Raw genomic sequence first — 19,375 nt, 5'->3', positions numbered from 1 at the left:
CCTGATTGCTGGCTATCCTGGCAGCCAGAGTGACGTCAACCTTGGGATGCATCATGCTCATGCCTGTAGCAAAAAGTTGGATAAGATTATGACGGAGATCGACACTAATCGAACATGTTTTACTGCGCAGACCAAGAGTTTCATTGGGTAAGATGATCCCCCATAATGGATCATCCATGGAGCGTTCCTGATGCTCAAAAAGTGTGCAGTTGCTAACAATTTCCCATCGATCTCGGGTCGGGGATTTACTGAACCATCCATAGCGCCCACTAACACTAACGAACGGTGCCTGTAACCTTAGGTAGCAGATCTCAACGGTTGTGGCGGTGCTCCAGGCATGGCTTCCTTTGACACCAGCCACATACTCTCCACCCACTCCCCACTATCCGCAATGATTTCCGTCAAGCCAACATGGATCCACCAAAATTTCTGAATGCAATTCTCAGTTGCTAGCACTTTTCTTCACATTGGATCTTCAGCCCAAGCTCGTTGCTCAAGCACGCGTTATAGCGCATACCCTTCCTTTACAATGGATATCCTCAAGGTTTTATCCCGTGGAACTAAAAAGACACAAAAGAACAGCCAAAACTCTAGCAATTCTCAGCAGAAGCTGCCCTCGGCTGGCACATCTACAAACCCCCAGCTCTACCATGATCAGGTGCGCGGCCAGAAGCGAAAGCGAACAAAGAATGAGCCCGAACCCGAAGCTCACCATGAGCTCCCCGAAGTCGACTTCTTTGCCCCCAAGCCAGAGCCTGTAGTCAAGGCAGCTGTTGAGACGGAGGAGCCCGTTCAAGTACCGAAACCTACACGGCCGTCTCGATTGTTGAGTGAGGACGAGTGTCGCCAGCTGCTACGATCGCATCGATTAAAGATCACTCTACTCTCAAAGACAGAGGATCAGTCCAAGGTCAAGAAGAGCAAGAAAAAGAAGAAGGCGGCTGTCGAAGTGAAGAAAGATGGAAAGAAGCAGCTCTTTCCACAGCCTTTGGACTCCTTTGGCGAGCTGCGCAATGCCTACGGTCTCTCAAACAAGGTCGCCGATAATCTTGTATTCCAGGGATACCGAGTTCCTACTGAAGTTCAGATGGGCAGTCTTCCTCTTCTCGTACACCCCCAGGCTGCCCTGAAAGATGAAGATGGACTAGAAGCAGGAGTCGATTTCCTCGCAATCGCCCCGACAGGAAGCGGAAAGACTATCAGTTTCTTGGTTCCCGCTATCAACAATATCTTGCGCCGGCGCTCGCAGCAAAGCCTCGACGATATTCACGAACTCGAGGCGATTATTGTTGCACCAACTCGAGAGCTGGTGCATCAGATCGTTAGCGAAGGACAGAAGCTTGCTCATGGAACTCGGCTGAAGGTCGTCTCGATGAAGAAGCGCACACAACTTTCAGCCGAGCAAGTGGATATGGCGGAAGATGGCTCTGAGGATGAAGAGGACAAGGAGTCAGATTCTGAGGATGAAGATGAGAGCAAGGGAGACGACAAGCCCAAGCAAATCACAAAGGCTGACATTCTGGTCACCACACCCTTCCTCCTACTAAAGTTTCTTACTTCGGGACCTCCAAGCACACAAAAGGTTCTGCCTACTGTGAGAGACTTGATATTGGATGAGGCGGATGTCTTGCTAGATCCTCTTTTCCGAGATGCCATGATGTCTGACTGGACAGCATGTACAAACCCCGACCTGAGGGTGTCATTTTGGTCTGCTACCATGGGCTCAAACATTGAGTCTATGGTTACGGAGAAGCTGACTTCAAGAGCACAGTCGCTGGGTATCACACCGAAGCCCTTTGTGCGACTAGTCGTCGGTCTCAAGGATACTGCTGTTCCAAACATTGCTCACAAGCTTATCTACACTGCGACTGAGCAAGGTAAACTACTGGCATTGCGACAGCTGCTACATCCTACGGCTGCTGATGATTCGGGCCCTCCTCTCCGGCCTCCGTTCTTGGTCTTTACGCAAACAATTGACCGAGCAACTGCTCTGCACGAGGAGCTACAATACGACATTCCTCTAGAGGCTGGAGGTGCAGCAAGAATAGCTGCCCTTCACAGTGGTCTCACAGACTCTGCTCGATCTTCCATCATGCGCAAGTTCCGTGCTGGAGACATCTGGGTTCTGATCACAACAGATGTGTTGGCACGAGGTGTAGACTTTGCCGGAGTCAACGGTGTTGTCAACTACGATGTCCCCGGCTCCAGCGCGGGCTACGTCCATCGCGCAGGACGAACAGGCCGAGCAGGTCGCGAAGGTGGTGTGGCGGTCACATTCTACACCAAGGAGGACATTCCCTTCGTCAAGATGGTCGCCAATGTTATCGCTGCAAGCGAGAAGCAGGCTGGCAAAACAGGAGATGAGGCCGGGGTGCAGAAGTGGCTCCTAGATGCTCTCCCTAATGTCGGCAAGGCAGACCGCAAGAAGCTCAAGGAGCGAGGTGTGGAAGCGCGCCGGAGTGGAAATAAGGCCAAGATCACGTCCAAGAGCGGGTATGAGAGACGAAAGGAGAACAACCGCCGCGGTGCTATTGAGGGTAGCAAGAAGAGGAAATTACAGGCGAATGAGGACAGTGGTGATGATGGTGAATGGGGTGGTTTCGATGACTAGGGAGATCACTATGCAGTTATGGGAAAAGCATGATTATTTGGGGATATAGGGCGATGGAATCTGGAGATCACAAAAAGCAGAAAAGCTTGGACTTGCGAGCCGAGTTTGACGGCTAGTTGTACTTATAGCTAGTTCCGCATCAGGCATAAAATGTCTCAGAATAATGTGATATAGAGAAGACTTCTCATGGGACTCCCGCCTTTTTCATGAATGTGTTGACGGAAACGGGAAATCTGATGATTAAAGAGGACCGAAATATTTAGCATGGCACGTTGATGATTGACTTGCTGAGTATTGATGAGTTGTTTAGCATAACCTAGTCGTGGCTGAACTGAGGCCATACAGATCCAATAAGACGCGACTCAACAGCGAAACCGTATCAGCCAGGGCTCAAACTAATGTCTTCTCGTCCAATAGAGAAATTCATCTGAACAGTTTGTGACTACGGATATCTTGACAGTTGTATAAAAATGAATGACTGACTGACGACTGACGTCTTTAAACATCGTTCTGGTGAAATAGTGATATGCTCATCTCCACTATTTGAATGTGACATTAATATTTGGGGGCTGGAAATGCACTAGCAATAGGTTGGTTAACTTTCAAAAGGGCACCTCGAGTCAAGCAGCACGTGGACATTCCAGAGACCGACTTTTCCTCTTGACAAAGGCATTCTTATGCTCTTGATTGTTCCTGGTGACGATTACGAGTCAAAAATAAATTAGGGGACACGCCAAGGAAAGCCAAGATTAGACAAGCGTTGGCCTTTCTTGGTGTTGCAGGGGAACTGACCACACCCACTTTCTACTACCAGCCTTTTTTGTTTCGACTAATGTTGATCCTTTGTTAGTAGCGGTAGTTGTTGCTATGACTTGGTTGTGTGATATTCGTTGATATTCATGAGGCCCGTCACTTGTATCACACAGATCTGCCTGTTGTCACTCACTATGCGGGAGAAAGAATCACACAGAGTAAAAGACAACAAATATTATTATATTATCTGGGAAATGCAATCTTATATGGCGTCTCGGCGTCTAATCAAGCATCTTGGCCCCCAGCCTAAAACAAGAGACGGGCCCAAAGCCAAGACCGCTGCGCCATCATCCACACGCCAAAGCGTGGCTCTTTGTGATGCCCTCAACTTCCCAAAGCAGCATGGCCAGGCCGTTCCCTTTATTAACCACTCTCAATAAGTCATCTGACGCTTGTAATTGGCCCAGGCTCTAGAGTCCCCTCGTAGCCTGAAACAAATACATACACCACCAACCTATCTTGGCCATTTTCACTCCGTACACTATTACCTCTAGGTAGGCTTGGGTTGTGCCAGGAACAGAATTGAGATCTGCTGCCCAGACTTGGAGGTGACGCTGGGCTCCTTTACCCCTTTGAGTCCTGCAGCAGTTGTAGTGTAGCTAGTAGTAGTTGTTGTGTTATTTGGATCCTCTTTAATATCGCCCATCTCCCCACCGAAGGATGGAAATCCTCCCCATCCTTCGAGTTCCTCCTAGAGGTTGGTACTGAAACATATCAGTCGTGCATTTTTCGGCATTTCTTACTTTATTGAACTATACACTCTTTTTGTCTTTACTTCCAGTCACTCCTTAAAAATATCTTGGAATCTCTGTTGTCTTTGAGTCCACTCTTTGAAGACATTCACAGAAACACTCCTATCAACTGTTGATATCGACGATCTCAGAGACTCGATAATAGGTCTCAAAATATCTATAGTCACCCAGACTGAATAGATTAAAGACTTGAAACCATGAAGGTCACCAATCTTTCCATTCTGGCTTACACGGGCCTCGCCACGGCCCTCACACAGCAATGCTCTGGCAGCGCCGTCAACGAAGGCGGAAACTGGTTCTGCGGTGTTATTGATCAGATTCTCTATGAGGGATTCTCCAGCAGTGGAAGCTTCAAGGCTGTTACAAAGATGGGAGATGATGGATCTTGTGATCAGGAGCCCTTCTCTTACGACGGTGCTCTTGGACCTCTGAGTGAGGATGTAAGTTGACCGTCGTCACTCGGCCATTTCACAGTATAAACTAACATACTATAGCTGTCTGTCCACATTCGAGGCCCCTTCAATCTCAAGGAGTTTGCAGTCTACAATCTCGGGTCCAGCGAGAAGAAGCGTGACTCTGTTCCCTCTCCTCACCTCCACGGCCATCGTCATTTCCACGAGCAGCGCAGGAAGAAGCGTGGGGACTGGGTCACTGCCACCATCGACGGACAAGTCGTATCCTGGGAGAACACTTATAACGGAAGCCCTGCTACCCAGGCTGCTCCTGTTGGTATCCCTGCTGCTCCTACCGACGCTGCGAAGAAGCCCCTGAAGCTAAAGGCTGACCCCCTGCCTGGAGTGGACAAGATCAAGAGCAAGGTTGAGAATGTCAAAAGCAAGGTGGACCAGGTCAAGAGCAAGGCTACCTCAAAGGCAAAAGAGTACACTGCTACTCCTGGCGGACATTGGAAGCGCACTTCTTACTACAACGCTCAGCGGCGTGTTGCTGATAACGTTGTCTTCATGGGTAACTATGGCGGCGAGGGATCCGGAGTCTTTGACAAGTAAGTTTCTGTCACTCCTCGATATGCCTTTATACTGACTGAGTATAGCACCTGGGGTAACTCTCTCTCTTACCTCAACGCCAACGGAAACGGTGGCTCCTCTTCTCCCAAGATCCTGAAGGACGTCTTCATCCCTTCCAACAAAGAGTTCTCCATCTTCAGCTCTGAGAAGTGTGACGAGAGCTGCGGTTACTCTCGTGTCCCTGATGTTGCCTATAGTATGCTACCTCCCCTCAGCCTAGATATATCACTCACTGATCCCCCTTACAGAGGGCTTCTCCGGCTCAAACAAGATCTTCCTCTTCAACTTCAAGATGCCCTTCGATGGCAACACCGGCTTCAACGGCGACATGCCCGCCCTCTGGGCTCTCAACGGCCGCATTCCCCGAACCGGCCAATATAGCGGATGCAGCTGCTGGAAGACAGGCTGTGGTGAGGTCGACATCTACGAGGTCCTCGCTACTGGTGATGATAAGTGCAAGAGCACATTCCACTTGACAAACGGCGCTGGAAGCTCTGACTACTTCAAGCGTCCTGCCGACCAGTACATCAAGGTTGCTGTTGTCTTCTGTGAGCGTACGTCGAGCGTCGCTATCAAGCAGTTGGATGACGCCTTTGACTTTGGGTCATCTTTGAGCGACGAGACTGTGAGGGACTGGATTAAGACCATGTCTACCCCTAAGAAGGGAAGCAGTCTGTTCCAGCTGTCTGTTTCCGTGTAAGGGTAAGACCTGAGTTGGGTCTGTTTGCTGTTGGTGTGATGTAATTTGATTCTTTGATACCTATTCTTTTGTACATATATATCAAGATACCAGTTGATAATTGTTCCATAACTGGTCCACCGTAAACCCACTTGTGTTGTCTATCATCTTATCATTCTTTGCAAAGCCTAGGTACTCTGCATGAACGCGATATATCATCTATTGTTCTATACAGCTTTCTAGGTTATAGCCATTGTTACAATATTATACAGTTCCATCATTCATACATCATCGCAATGATTAAAAGTCTACTGATAGTACAAACCCTCCAGAGTTGATTCATGAGCTCTTGGAACTCGACTGCTTGTCTTCTTCAAGCTTCTTATCTTCTTCGGGACTTGCCTTGTTCTCCTCTGCTGCTGAGAGTCCAACAACATTTCTTATCGAACCAAAGCTTAGACAGTCGCTGATGCGGTTGGCACCAGAAAATAGCATGACCATACGCTCAACACCACATCCCCAGCCGCCCGTAGGGGGCAGGCCATAGTCGAGAGCCTTGACATAACTTTGATCGAGAGGAGCAGCGTCGCCGTCCTCGTCTTCAAAAGGCTCATCTAGAGCTTCCTCAACGGCTGCTTCGCCTTCAGGCGTCTCATTATGTTCAATTGCAATGCTACCGTCATCCTTGTTGACGAGGTTTCGATGGTCGAGCAGCTTACGCTTCTGCTCTTCGGGGTCGTTTTCCTCTTCGTACATGTTTGCCAATTCACGGCCACCAATGAAGAGTTCTGCACGAGCAGATACTAACTGATAAGTTTGCGGGCAAAGGAAGCTCTTCGCAAGAGGTGACATGCAGGCTGGATGGTTCATGATAAGGATAGGCTCCGTGAATGACATGGGTTCCAGGTAAACGGCAGCCAGACGATCTAGCAGCTTGGCCAACGAGGCAGGCACATCACCTGGCACCTTGATGCCAGCAAGCTTTAGGATAGCCAGGAGTTCTGGTAAAGCATCTGGAGATGAGAGCTTGGGCAGACGAAGCCCAAGGGCTTCTTGAAGTGCGGGAACGAACTCGACCCGTTTGAAAGGTCGCACAAACTGTTTCATGTCGATGGAAGGCAAAGATGTGAGTTGGGTAGAGATGAGATCTTGGGAGTGTTGGGCTAGACTGCAGAGAATCTCTTCGGTCTGGTTGATCAAGTCCTCCAGATTACTGTAGGCGCTGTAGAACTCACACATAGTAAACTCGGGGTTGTGTGTCGCGTCAACACCCTCGTTACGGAACGAGGGTCCAATCTCAAAGACTTTGTCGACGCCTCCAATAACGAGACGCTTGAGCCATAACTCTGGGGCAATGCGTAAGGCGAGATCTTTATCCTTGAACTCAGTGGCTCTCGTAACAAAAGGGCGGGCCACCGCACCGCCAGCGTTTTCAGCGAGAATCGGTGTCTGGAACTCGAGGAATTTTCTTGAGTGAAAATAATCACGCATGTGCTTAGTGATCTCGGCGCGCAGCCGGAGGACATCAATTGCTTGTCGGTTCACCAACATATCAACATGACGTTCTTGCATTCTGGTCTTGGGATCCGTGAGTTTCTCTGGGATCTGCTCCATGGTAGGAGACAAAAGTTCAGGCAAAGTCTTGGCCTCCAAGGTGAGTTCACCGGCTTTAGTAAGAACCGGTACACCAACGACAGCTGCCAGGCTGTAAGCATCTGGGAAATAACAGGATAAACATTAGGGATCCTACATATGTGGTCGCCCACTTCTATTAAATTTCTGAACATTGCGAACTTCAAACTCCTTGCCTCCTCTTCTACCATGCACTTTGACCGGTTGAGCATGACCTGTAGACGCTCAAATTCATTCACGATGTCGAGAAAGATAAGATTCTTTCCGACGACGCGCTTGGATCGAACTCGGCCACAAACGCTGACGTGCTTGGAATCATCAAGAACATCTCGAAAAGCTTTATGAAATTCAGGCACCGTCTTGCGCTCTGCATGATGGACGAGGCGAGGGTGTGTCTCTTCGAATAGAGGATCCTCGCTCTCTTTCTCAGCCCAGAGCTCAGTGCGACGCTGTTGCTTGAAAGACGAATATCCTTCCAGGCCATCTTGGCTCCTAGCGGCCGAAGTAGCTAGGGACCTCCCATGTATCACGCTTTGTGAACCCCATAATGTCCTTGAGGAATTGCCACAGCTGAGCACATGTGAGCAACGAGCACTTGTGGTCTGGGAGATCGAATGTATCAAAGGCCGACTGGCCTGTCGCAAGTATCGTACAGACATCATGGCTTCTGTCAATGAGGTTAGCAGTGCTTCAATAACTCATTGCTAAGACATCAAAGAAATGTGTTGCACTAGAATCAGAAAATTGGCAGTTTAAATCAACCACAGCAAGCCGTGTCAATCGCAGCGGTTCTGAAGCGAGTATGCGAATTCATCATTTAGGCAAAGGGAAGAGGGATAATTGAGAGCCATATGCGTACTTACAATCATGATGGTGACATGGAACTCTCGCTCCATGTATGAAGAAAAAAAAGAAGCGATTTGGAGCCGATCTGCGAAAATTTAAAGAGAGCCGGTTCGCCGAAAATAATCCGGCAAGCTTTGGTGGAGCCATGACCGCCACATCGCAGCCTCGACAATATGTGGCGTAGTTAGTCTATGTTTTCCTTACCAACCACTCGAGGCTGAAATTTGTTCCAAGGCAAATATCCATCGATCGCTTGGTCTGGCGCAGCTCCACCAATTCCGCGATACTTTTGCGCCGGATCGTTCAATTCACCTTCGCCATCTGCAAATAGCGAATACCATCCATAAATCATCAATCATGGCTCAACAGCCCCTTCCCACGTCTATGCAGCCCACTGACATCTATGGAGGAGGTACGCGCAGCTCTAGCTCCCCATGTCGCGTCAGCCCGCCAAAGATCTCCACTAACACATGTTGATATAGATGAGGTTTCTGCCCTCGTTCTCGATCCTGGATACTGCTACACTCGAGCTGGCTTCGCTGGTGAAGATGTTCCCAAATCTATCCTCCCATCATTTTACGGTCACACAACCGGCGACAACCCTAAAGACCTGTTTGGTGATGAGTGCCTCATCCCTCGCCCCGACTTCGAAGTCCGCAACTACATGAATAAGGATAGTGTGGTGGAGGATTGGGACGTTGCTGCTCGAATTTGGGAGAACATGCTTGTCAAGCGCTTGCAACCCGAACGACAAACACCTCCCTCGAAGAACGGTCTAAACGACGACCCCAAGGCAGAAGGCCAGGACGGAGAGGGCGATGTGGCCATGGACGACGCCGATGCTGCCGAATCTGCCGAGAAGCCGTTGGGCGAGAATCCCCTCTTGATTACAGAGGCTCCCTGGAACACACCCAAGGCTCGTGAGAAGGCTATTGAGATCATCATGGAGAACTGGGGCTGCCCTGCTTTCTGGTTGAGTCGTACTCCGGTGCTGGCAGCATTTGCCGCTGGCAAGGCTACCTCTCTAGTTATCGACGTGGGCGGTGCCAACACTTCAGTCACAGCTATTCATGACGGTATGGTGCTGAAGCGATCTATACAGAAGTCTCCTGTTGGTGGCATCTGGCTCTCCTCTCAGATTCGAAATCTCTTTGAAGCATCAGAGCCCAAGGTCGAGCTGACACCCACCTTCATGATCGAGAACAAGACGCCTGTCGACGCCCTGGCACCTCCCTCAGTCCGACTACGACACTTCCCCTTTCAGATCAACGATTCATTCCGCGCATATGAGGAAGAGCGTGTGTTGACGGAATTCAAGGAGTCAGTGGTAGAAGTCTGGCGAGGCCCCGGTCGTTACAGTGTTTCCGGCAATGAGGATTATGTTAAGACGCAACCCGGCCGCGTATTCGAAATGCCTGACGGTTATAACCAGATGTGGCGCGAGCAGCGATTCCGGGTGACAGAGGGCATGTTTGACGAGACCGTCGGATATAATGGCTCCGGCGCTGAGCAACTCACCAAAGCGCAAACCATCCCCGAGCTCATCCGCTCTGCTTTGAACGCAGTTGACGTCGATCTTCGAGGCAACCTCCTGGCTAACGTTGTCGTAACTGGCAGCACTAGTCTGATCAACGGATTCAACGACCGCCTGAACAACGAGTTGATGGCGATGTACCCCGGACTCAAGATCAAGATTCACGCGGCAGGTCTTACAAGTGAGCGACGCTTCGGTGCCTGGATTGGCGGTAGCATTCTCGCTAGTTTGGGCACTTTCCACCAGATGTGGATTTCGCGAAAGGAGTATGAGGAGAATGGACCTAATGTGGTTGAGAAGCGATGCAAGTAAAAGGCCAGGCTCTAGGTGCTTTGGCTTCTGGCGTAACGGAGTTGGGGAGAAGATGTACTTACAATCTGAAATCAGAAGGGCCTGGTAAGGCAAAAGTTCATTCTAGATGGTTAGGATAGGAATAAGCCGCCGTTCAATCAATTGCTGTAGTGAAGTGTTTGTCCAAAAGAGTAAATGTCAATCTCTTATGTGCTATACATTATTATTTGCTCTCTTCTTTTGCCTCAAGCTCCCTTTCCGCTCTCCGTTTCTGAGCCCATGTTCCAATTTCTGCCCATATACGTTCTTTTTCAGCTGGCGATAATGTAGCAGCAAGACCACTTGTGCTGCTCGACACAAACACTTTGGATCCTTCCCATTCGCCCTCGATCACCCCCATGTTCTCCGACTCGTCCTGCCAGCCATACTTGAAGGCCTTTCCAACAGGTTTGCCATGTCTCACGCGCCAAATACTCTCCCATATACTCTTACCCACCACACATACAGACTCGGGACGGTACTTGCGACACTTTTCATGAAGAATTTCAACCCCCTCGTCCATCTCCTGCTTGCTAAGCTCAGAGCCATTGCGACTGGGTCGGGCGACAATGTTGGTGAACCCCATGGAGTACAGTTCAGGGAGTTGACGATCTTCGGTTGGGCTGCAGAGACGCGGTGTAAGGCCGCTTGAGTAGAGGAGTTTCCAAAACAGGTTGGACGGATGCGCATATGCATGGCCTGTTCGTGCTGTCTGTATACCAGGGTTCAGACCGATGAAGAGAACGAGAAGATTTGAGGCGATGGCATCTGGCAGGCCATTGAGATGTGCGTATGTTGAAGGAGGCGCATATCCAGAAGCCTGGCGTGCTCTCTTTTTCTTTGGTTTAATATCTTTCTCTTTGTCTTCAACATCTCGCTCTTTGGTCCGTTTCGTTTTAGCGGCTGAAGCGGATGAGACTGAGGTCGAAATGGTGGGAGTTGTGAATCTCGGGGATCTTCGTATAGGGGAAGTCTGGCCACTTGAAGATTCGTTTGATTTGAACATGAAGTCACTCATTTGAAGACGTCCCTTGAAGGTTGCTGGCTGAGGAGGCGAGCTTGAGATATCCCGCTCCTGTTCGGCACCATCGTCACCTACAGGATCTTGAATAGTGGCCTCTTGAGCAGCTTTGCTTCTCGTCATTGTGACTAGGTAGTCTGTTGGTGTAAGTGGGAGTAACTATAGAACAGTCTAGCGGTTTTTGCCAGACAAGGAATAATGAGGCGGTTCAAAGACTTCTGATGGAATAGCACATATGCGTTTAAATACTTCCCGGAGATCAATACATCATATTTGTGAATCTATTACTTGATATCTTAGCTTTAGGCAACTGTTCTACAAAATAATGTGGTAAAAGTATGAAGACTGGTCTGGCTCATTCGCCACAGGCAGCCAGATCTGAAGGTCTCCGGAGCGAGAAACAGGAGCTTTGGGTCCGACAATTAATGACCTTTCAGCTAAGAGTCTACACGAACATGTTCTTGAAATGAAAACACCTTGATAGCATTGCATACTTTCCTCGTTCTCACCGAATGGATCGTCACTATCATTGGATGTTGAATGAAGGAGATGTAATGAAGCCCAAGTATTGCTGGTAGGCAAAATATAGTGCACGGATTTTTATCGTAACCAAGGTGACCCAGGACCTGGCCTCCTAGCAGAGTGCTATTTTCAGCACCTGTAACCCAATGTAAGCCGCCACAGCCTCATAAAACAGCCCTGTCCGTTCGTGTCTGAGCTATGGGCGACAATGTCATAGTGGGGTTATGAGACATGGGAGACAGACAAGTTGACGATTACGAACCCTGCAGGTCCCTGACGAAAATCTAGATCATTTTTCCTTTTCGTGAACATCGCGGATCCCCGTAGTAGTCTCGACAAATACGACATCAGCCGTTACACTCTTTATCAGTACATTCTTTGAGTTTCTGGATCTTGAACACAAACTCTGACTGTACAAGTCGCTGAGCTTACGTACGCATCAGTTGTCATACCAGTAAATCCAATAGGAGGTGGCAGCGCAACAGCATGGGCGCTATAGCGCTCTCAGCAAGCCGCTGCATCAGCACCAACTTGTGAGCATGAAGCAGGATCGATGGGGTCCCTCAGCCGCCGATTCCCCCACTCTAATTGGCGGACTAAGCTCAAATTGGACCTTGCGCACTAACGGAGTAGGCGGGGCAGCTGAGGGGCATCAGTGTTGCTCGACGTTGGTTGGCGTTGCATGGCAGCGTGGGAGGAGCTTCAAGCATTGTACCTTACCTTACTTACGGTGAGGTAAACGGTGTTACAAGTCAGGTAAGAGCGTAGCAACCAGGTAAGCTAAGAGGCGTCTTAGTTGCTAGGGAAGTTGAGGTAAGACCGAAGACGTCAGGGACAACGGGAGAAGTAAAGGAAAGTTGCGGGTTGCTGTGTAAGGGTCTTTCCGAGATCGACTTCCTCCAATTCGTATTTAGATCTCAATTCTTCCCACCCCATAGTTCCTAGCTCATTACTCTTTTCTTTTCTTTTCTTCAATACCAGCCTTTGAATACTCCGTCTTTGTGAAGTTTCTGGACGTTCGTCTTCAAGCTTCTGATCGCTCTCACCGCAACTCTCACAAACCTCACATACACTTACATCACAATGGAGGCCATCAAGCAAGCCCTTCACCTTGGCAAGTCCAATGATGCCCCTGCTGAGCCCAGCCCCGAGGCTCTCAACGAGCTCAAGGAGAAGTACACAAAGGCCGGTCAAGAGCAAGTCTTCACCTTCTACGACTCTCTCTCATCGGCCGAGCGAGGAACTCTGTACCAGCAGCTTTCTGGCTTCGACCCCGCCCATATCAACGACATCACACACCGCGCCTTGAACCCTCCCAAGACCAGCGATGAGCCCGATCGCCTCGAGCCTCTCCCCGAATCTGCCACCGCTAGCATTCTCGACTCCAGTGCCGATGATATCTCTAAGTGGTACGACTCCGGTCTTGACCTCATCTCCAAGGGTCAGGTCGCCGTTGTCCTCATGGCTGGCGGTCAGGGCACCCGTCTTGGTAGCTCTGCCCCCAAGGGCTGCTACGACATTGGCCTGCCCTCCCACAAATCTCTCTTCCAACTTCAGGGTGAGCGAATTGTCAAGATCCAGGAGCTCGCCGCCAAGAAGTCTGCTGGCTCCAACGCTGTGGTTCCCTGGTACGTCATGACCAGTGGTCCTACCCGTGGCCCTACCGAGAAGTTCTTCCAGGAAAACAACTATTTTGGCCTGAGCCAAGACAACGTCAAGATCTTCGAGCAGGGTGTACTACCCTGCATCTCCAACGATGGCAAGATCCTCCTCGAGACCAAGGGCAAGGTTGCTGTTGCCCCTGATGGAAACGGTGGCCTCTACAACGCTCTTGTCGTCTCCGGTGTCGTTGATGATATGCGAAAGCGCGGTATTCAGCACATCCACGCCTACTGCGTTGACAACTGCCTTGTGAGGGTCGCTGATCCCGTCTTCATTGGTTTTTCTGCTGCCCTCAATGTCGACATTGCCACCAAGGTGGTCCGTAAGCGCAACGCTACTGAGTCTGTCGGTCTGATTCTCTCCAAGAATGGCAAGCCCGATGTTGTTGAGTACTCCGAGATCGACAAGGCCACTGCTGAGGAGCTTGACCCTAAGCAATCTGATCTCCTTCGATTCCGTGCTGCCAACATTGTCAACCACTACTACTCTTTCAGCTTCCTCGACTCTATTCCTCAGTGGGCTCACAAGCTCCCCCACCATATTGCCCGCAAGAAGATCCCTTCTGCTGATCTTGAGAGTGGCGAGACCGTCAAGCCTGAGAAGCCCAATGGCATCAAGCTAGAGCAGTTCGTTTTCGATGTCTTCCCCTTCCTGACCCTGGACAAGTTTGCCTCACTCGAGGTCAAGCGTGAGGACGAGTTTTCTCCCCTCAAGAACGCTCCCGGCACTGGCGAGGATGACCCTGATACCAGCAAGGCCGATATCATGACCCAGGGCAAGCGCTGGGTCGAGGCTGCTGGTGCCATTGTCGTTGGTGACAAGGCCGATGTCGGTGTTGAGGTGTCCCCTCTCATCAGCTACGTAAGTAAAATCCCATGATATTCATGATGCACATGATGCTAACACTTTCCAGGGTGGTGAGGGTCTGGAGAAACTCAAGGGCACCGAGATTACACCCCCTACTCTCCTATGGCGAGAGTAAGAAGAAAATAAATGATACCATACCAACCAGGACGACGTAACGATGCTGTGGTCCTAGGTTTGGCCGCTAAAAGTTGTTTGAAAGACCTTTGTGTAGTTTATGAAATACATTGATCACAAGTAATGATAAAGATATTAAAAGACTCTGGTTTGGAACTTTCTGTATATCATGCAAACGTGAAGTGGATTAAATTGAAAGTTTCGACTGCTCCTGCTCTTTATGTAGATATCTATATCCTGTCTAAAATGGCGCAAGTCTATGATTTGAGATTTTTAGGTGTCTATGTCTATTTGTTTTTTAGTTGGGGTTGGGTCGGTCGTCAGCTCGCTGGTCATCCTCATGGTCGGCGAGGAACTTCTCGGCCTCGAGGGCAGCCATGCATCCGGTACCGGCGCTGGTAATGGCCTGTCGGTATCGCTTGTCCTGGACATCACCAGCGGCAAAGACACCCTCGACGTTGGTGTATGTGGTTCCAGGAACCGTCTTGATGTAGCCATCCTCGTCCATGTCAACCTGGCCCTTGACAAGGGTAGTGGCGGGGTCGTGGCCGATGGCGTAGAAGAGACCGTTGGCCTCGTGGACCTCCTCCTCTCCGGTCTTGTTGTTCTTGACAACGAGGTGGCTCATAAGACCATCCTCACCACCTCGGATCTCGGTGGCGCCACTGTTGAACTTGACGGTGACCTTGGGGTGGTTAAGGAGACGGTTGGCCATGGTTCGGCTGGCACGGAGGACGTCGCGACGAACGAGGACAGTGACGTGGCTGGCATACTTGGTGAGGAAAGTAGCCTCCTCGGCGGCAGAATCACCACCGCCGATAACGAAGAGAGGCTTGTTGCGGAAGATGGGGACGGCTCCGTCGCAGACAGCGCAGGCGGAGACACCGTTCTGCCAGTACTTGTCCTCGCCAGGGAGGTTAAGACGGCGGGCCGAGGCGCCGGTGGCGATGATGACGGAGTCGGCGGTGTGTGTCTCCTCGGGGGAGAACTCGGTGCTGTACTTGAAGGGGCGGGAGGAGAGATCGAGGGTGGTGACGGTGTCGGTGACAATTTCTGTGCCGAAGCGCTCGGACTGGGCTCTCATGTTGTCCTAGATGTTGTGTTAGTTACTCACGAGTTACCGAGGAAGAAGCAAAAGCTTACCATCAACTCGCCGCCCATGATCCCCTTGGGGAAACCGGGGAAGTTCTCAACCTCGGTGGTGGTGGTCAATTGACCACCAGCAGCAATGCCATTGGCCATGAAGCCCTCATAGAGAACGGCTATGCGGTGTCAGTTCATCTTCAGAACTGGTAGAATAAGTGAATCTTACGCTTCAATTCAGCTCGCGCCAGGTAGACAGCAGCTGTGTGGGCAGCAGGCCCTGAGCCGATAACTAGTGATTCTCGTCAGACCTGTAGATTTTTGGAGGAGGGGTTTCATGATGGAGGGGCAACAAGCACGAGGGCATGGGCATGGATATGGATATGGACAAGCACATACTGACAACCTTGCTATGCATCTTTCTAACACCAAAATCTACAGCCGGTTTTCTCGTGGTTTTATGAAAAGTAGTCGCCGCTGCTGCAATTGATAGACCAGCGCTGGAACGAAGAGTAACGCGTTTAAACGTTGAGGAGAACAGTTTGGCGGTGTTGGAGGGGGAATTATAGGTGAGAAAGAAAAGGTGGGCTGTCGCGATACTTTTAATATGGATGGATCAATGACAGAAAACGCCACTAGCAAAGCATGTACCTATGGACTGAGTCGCTACTGAGGTACGGTTGAGGGGCGGTAAAAAGAAAAATAGAGCGGTTTCGGCGTATGAACCCTGAGAGAATAGCTTGGAAGAGGCAGAGAAACGTGGTGAATGTGGGGATTGATGCAATGCAAATGCAGACAGGAGATGGAATCAATTTTGACGATGGAGATGGAGAGGGAAGATGTGATTGGATAGAAGGATTTCTAAGCCGGGTTGTGGAGATGTCACTCGATGAGGCGCTCAGGACGGGCTTAGAAGGCTTAGAAGGGGATGGATGACTTGATTTGACTTTCTTTTCCAATGGTTGCCTTTATCAATCTTCAGGGCCATGACTAATCCGTCTATTACCGAATGTGGCAAGGATTTCGGATGTCTGCGAGATGAGGTGCCGACGGAGGTTTAATTGATTCCTCATGATAACCAGGGATAAGGCTCCGAACAATCAACACTAGTAGACCGTAGATAGCTCGTAACTCGGCATCCGGCTCATATGACACGACACGATTGGTTTAATCTAACTTAGACATCATGTGTAATCTACGCTCTATCGTGCCTCCTCAGCACCAACACTGCCGTCTCGCTTTCCAAACCTCGCTCCTAACGATCCAATATCTCTCTTGAAGAACTTGCCAAAGTTCCGCAAGTTCTCATTTATCGTGGCCTTCTCGAGTCCCGTCTGTGCTGCAGTGCTCGTGCTACTCTGACTGATGTCTCTTGCCGCACTTAGAAGCTTCTCACCTAGTGATCCTGCTTCGAACCGCGGGCTAACAGCCGCTGCGACTGATGGGCTCATCACTCCAAGCGGGACTGTGTTACCCAGGCTTGGGGTAGTCATGAGAGGTGTGAGCAATGGCGAGCTGGCTACCAATTTATCGTTGGGAGTGCTGTCGCGGTGAATGCCAAAGAGCTCTATCAGATGAGCATGGTCCGCTTTCCGAACGCCCTTGAGATCGAGGATCTTCTTGAAGTTTGTATCAGACCGATCCGCAATATGAATCAAATACGCCTGCACCAAACCTTCCGGCGGTGATGGCCGAACTTGAAGTGTCTTGAGCAATGGATCAAGTCTGTTCATGCAATGCTGAACTCTGCGCACAAAACTGGAAGGGGGAGTTTCATGCCCAGAGAATGATGCATGATGCATAGGTAACTTCTCGAAGGCTTTGGTGAGAACATATTTGTCAAGTAACATCTGCAAACCCACTTGTTAGCATACACCATAACTCGAACTGCTCAGATGGCATACCTGCTCGGCACCAACTTCGGATATCGGTCGGCATTGAATAATGCTAGTAATGTACCCTGTGGCCAAGTGCTCCACTAAGTTATCGCAGAAGGCCCTGGCGTACTGTTGCTTCGAGATAATAGCCAATATCTCGGCTGCCTTGCCATCAGCATGTTTTACCAGCTCTCCCACATATGAGCTCTGGTCACCAACGCTCTCCATTGTGCTCCAATTGGTATTCTTCATCTCGCGCCAGACGCCTTCACAGTCAAGCTCGACCGCGCGAACGAGAGCTAGAACAGAAGCACTCGCTACACCAAGAAAGGCATCCGATTGTGAAGACAAGTCGACCTTAGAAACAAGCTCACTGTCAATGCGTTTCTTGATGCTTTCCTCCAGCTGATTAGTGTTGATGTGCCAAAAGTCTGCTGTATTCAACACAAGCACAACATCCTGTAATGGAGGCCCTTGAGGTCCACCAGACTGTAATATGTGTAGCAAGACCTGCTGGGCATATTCATCGAGATACTTGGCCAGTATCTTTGCCAAATCAAGAAGACGCTCACTCGTAGATAGTTTCGCGCATTGTGACAACGTGAGTTTGTAAAAATGAAATAACTCAATGGCCGAGGCAATAACGGCTTGTGGTGAGAACTCGTCGTCAGGCGGTATGAGCGGTTGGCTGCGGTACTTGGGTATCATGACTGCCAATTGTCTATCTTGCGACTCAACCCACAAACTCAAGTATGGTTCGAATGCGACTGAGATCAATCCGTGGAAACTATGGGCCTTTTCCTCAACAGAGCTGAGCGTATCGATGCTGGCCCTCGATGAAGTCGCGAATCGCTTCTCGAGGCTCTGCTCAAAGTCGAGAGTCTCTTGAAGGCAACTCAACAACAGATTGACATCGATCTTGTTACCGTCTGTCCGTCGCATGCTTCGTTCCAGGATGCCCTTGAAATCATCTCGAGTACCGTCGCAGAAAGCTGCTGCCAATGTCTCATTAGCCCTCCAGTGTGGAGGAAATATCACAGCGTGTTCGTCATCGTGAGTCTTCATCATTCGTTTGAACCAGGCATATCGCCGCCCAATGTTGTCCAGACTTCCAGCCTCGTCGTTACCGCGGAACACCTGTCTGTATTCTCGAAGCTCTGTATTGACGTACCAATTCATGAGCCGAGCCTTGGCAGACTCTCCAAGTGCATCCATGACTAGGCATGCTTCAACAAGTGTGCCTCTTCGCGCGCCGACTTCTCCTTTAGCAAATGCCATTTCAAAGTCTTCGCAGACCTGTTCTAGTAGTTCTCTTTGCAGCTCGGCCACACCTCTGCTCAGAGTCGCGATCTGCTCGATACTGCGATAGCTGTTGAAGTGTTTCATGAGCTGCAGAACAGCCTGCAAGAGCCCTGCACACTCCCTATACTGGCGTGTCTTGGCCAAGCCCCTGAGCTGCTCATAAGCCGTTGTCAGCATCTGCAGCCTCTTGAGGGCCGTCATGCTCAGCGTGAGGTTCTTCTTCGTTCCATCGAGTCTCTTTATGTCGGCCGTCATCGACGTGATGTTCTGCTCGGTCTCAATCGCTCTCGAGCGCACCGTCTCGATCTTTCGAAATAGCTGTGCTAGCTCAGCTTGCGCCGACTGCATACGCTCGAGGCTCGAGTCGGATCCATAAGCCTGGTTCGTCTCGAGGGTGGCTATGTCGTTCGAAAGCGCACTTTGGTGGCTCTGCAGTGATTTGGACACTTCACTTATAGACGATATGGCGGATGGGTGCGAGAAGAGAAGATTGAGGTGGTCTATAGCATCGTAGTCGACTGTTCAGAAGCGTTGGGATTAGTCGCAAAGGGATAGCGGGCTTCAGCTTCAACATCAACTCACCAGCGTCAAGAGCTGAAGCCTCTGGGTAAGTCCCATTCATTATGGAAGATGTAGGGTCATTCAGAATCTAGCATATTCCAACATCAAGCAGAATTCGCTGTTCGATGTGAGCATGAGGAAGCT

At 50.1% G+C, this 19,375-nt stretch overlaps 8 protein-coding genes across 8 annotated transcripts; 4 read left to right on the top strand and 4 right to left on the bottom strand.

The window, feature by feature from the left end:
• Positions 1-529: 529 nt before the first annotated feature.
• FPRO_01456 (uncharacterized protein) lies at positions 530-2,611 on the top strand (the record flags this gene model as incomplete). Its single annotated transcript, XM_031231273.1, has 1 exon — positions 530-2,611. The coding sequence occupies one exon, from the start codon at positions 530-532 to the stop codon at positions 2,609-2,611; it is 2,082 nt and encodes a 693-aa protein (XP_031075017.1).
• Positions 2,612-4,373: 1,762 nt separating this feature from the next.
• FPRO_01457 (uncharacterized protein) lies at positions 4,374-5,901 on the top strand (the record flags this gene model as incomplete). The annotated part of the gene is made up of 4 exons (XM_031231262.1): positions 4,374-4,616; positions 4,671-5,179; positions 5,228-5,397; positions 5,450-5,901. The coding sequence occupies 4 exons, from the start codon at positions 4,374-4,376 to the stop codon at positions 5,899-5,901; spliced, it is 1,374 nt and encodes a 457-aa protein (XP_031075016.1).
• A 318-nt stretch (positions 5,902-6,219) lies between these two features.
• On the bottom strand, positions 6,220-8,171 carry FPRO_01458 (uncharacterized protein; the record flags this gene model as incomplete). The annotated part of the gene is made up of 2 exons (XM_031231249.1): positions 6,220-7,577; positions 7,631-8,171. The coding sequence occupies 2 exons, from the start codon at positions 8,169-8,171 to the stop codon at positions 6,220-6,222; spliced, it is 1,899 nt and encodes a 632-aa protein (XP_031075015.1).
• A 544-nt stretch (positions 8,172-8,715) lies between these two features.
• FPRO_01459 (uncharacterized protein) lies at positions 8,716-10,204 on the top strand (the record flags this gene model as incomplete). Its single annotated transcript, XM_031231238.1, has 2 exons — positions 8,716-8,770; positions 8,841-10,204. 2 exons carry the CDS (start codon positions 8,716-8,718, stop codon positions 10,202-10,204), a joined length of 1,419 nt encoding a protein of 472 aa, XP_031075014.1.
• Positions 10,205-10,406: 202 nt separating this feature from the next.
• On the bottom strand, positions 10,407-11,366 carry FPRO_01460 (uncharacterized protein; the record flags this gene model as incomplete). Its single annotated transcript, XM_031231227.1, has 1 exon — positions 10,407-11,366. One exon carries the CDS (start codon positions 11,364-11,366, stop codon positions 10,407-10,409), a length of 960 nt encoding a protein of 319 aa, XP_031075013.1.
• A 1,482-nt stretch (positions 11,367-12,848) lies between these two features.
• Positions 12,849-14,409, top strand: FPRO_01461 (putative UDP-N-acetylglucosamine pyrophosphorylase; the record flags this gene model as incomplete). The annotated part of the gene is made up of 2 exons (XM_031231216.1): positions 12,849-14,288; positions 14,341-14,409. The coding sequence occupies 2 exons, from the start codon at positions 12,849-12,851 to the stop codon at positions 14,407-14,409; spliced, it is 1,509 nt and encodes a 502-aa protein (XP_031075012.1).
• A 297-nt stretch (positions 14,410-14,706) lies between these two features.
• Positions 14,707-15,909, bottom strand: FPRO_01462 (putative thioredoxin-disulfide reductase CYS-9; the record flags this gene model as incomplete). Its single annotated transcript, XM_031231205.1, has 4 exons — positions 14,707-15,498; positions 15,552-15,670; positions 15,721-15,783; positions 15,891-15,909. 4 exons carry the CDS (start codon positions 15,907-15,909, stop codon positions 14,707-14,709), a joined length of 993 nt encoding a protein of 330 aa, XP_031075011.1.
• A 784-nt stretch (positions 15,910-16,693) lies between these two features.
• On the bottom strand, positions 16,694-19,292 carry FPRO_01463 (uncharacterized protein; the record flags this gene model as incomplete). Its single annotated transcript, XM_031231194.1, has 3 exons — positions 16,694-17,341; positions 17,396-19,188; positions 19,253-19,292. 3 exons carry the CDS (start codon positions 19,290-19,292, stop codon positions 16,694-16,696), a joined length of 2,481 nt encoding a protein of 826 aa, XP_031075010.1.
• Between the last annotated feature and the right edge of the window lie 83 nt (positions 19,293-19,375).

This window comes from Fusarium proliferatum, assembly GCF_900067095.1.
Source record: "Fusarium proliferatum ET1 genome assembly, contig: FPRO_scaffold001, whole genome shotgun sequence".
Taxonomy (NCBI): Eukaryota; Fungi; Ascomycota; class Sordariomycetes; order Hypocreales; family Nectriaceae; genus Fusarium; species Fusarium proliferatum.
The sequence above is the reverse complement of the archived record's forward strand: the minus strand, read 5'-3'. Positions and strand labels throughout refer to the sequence as shown.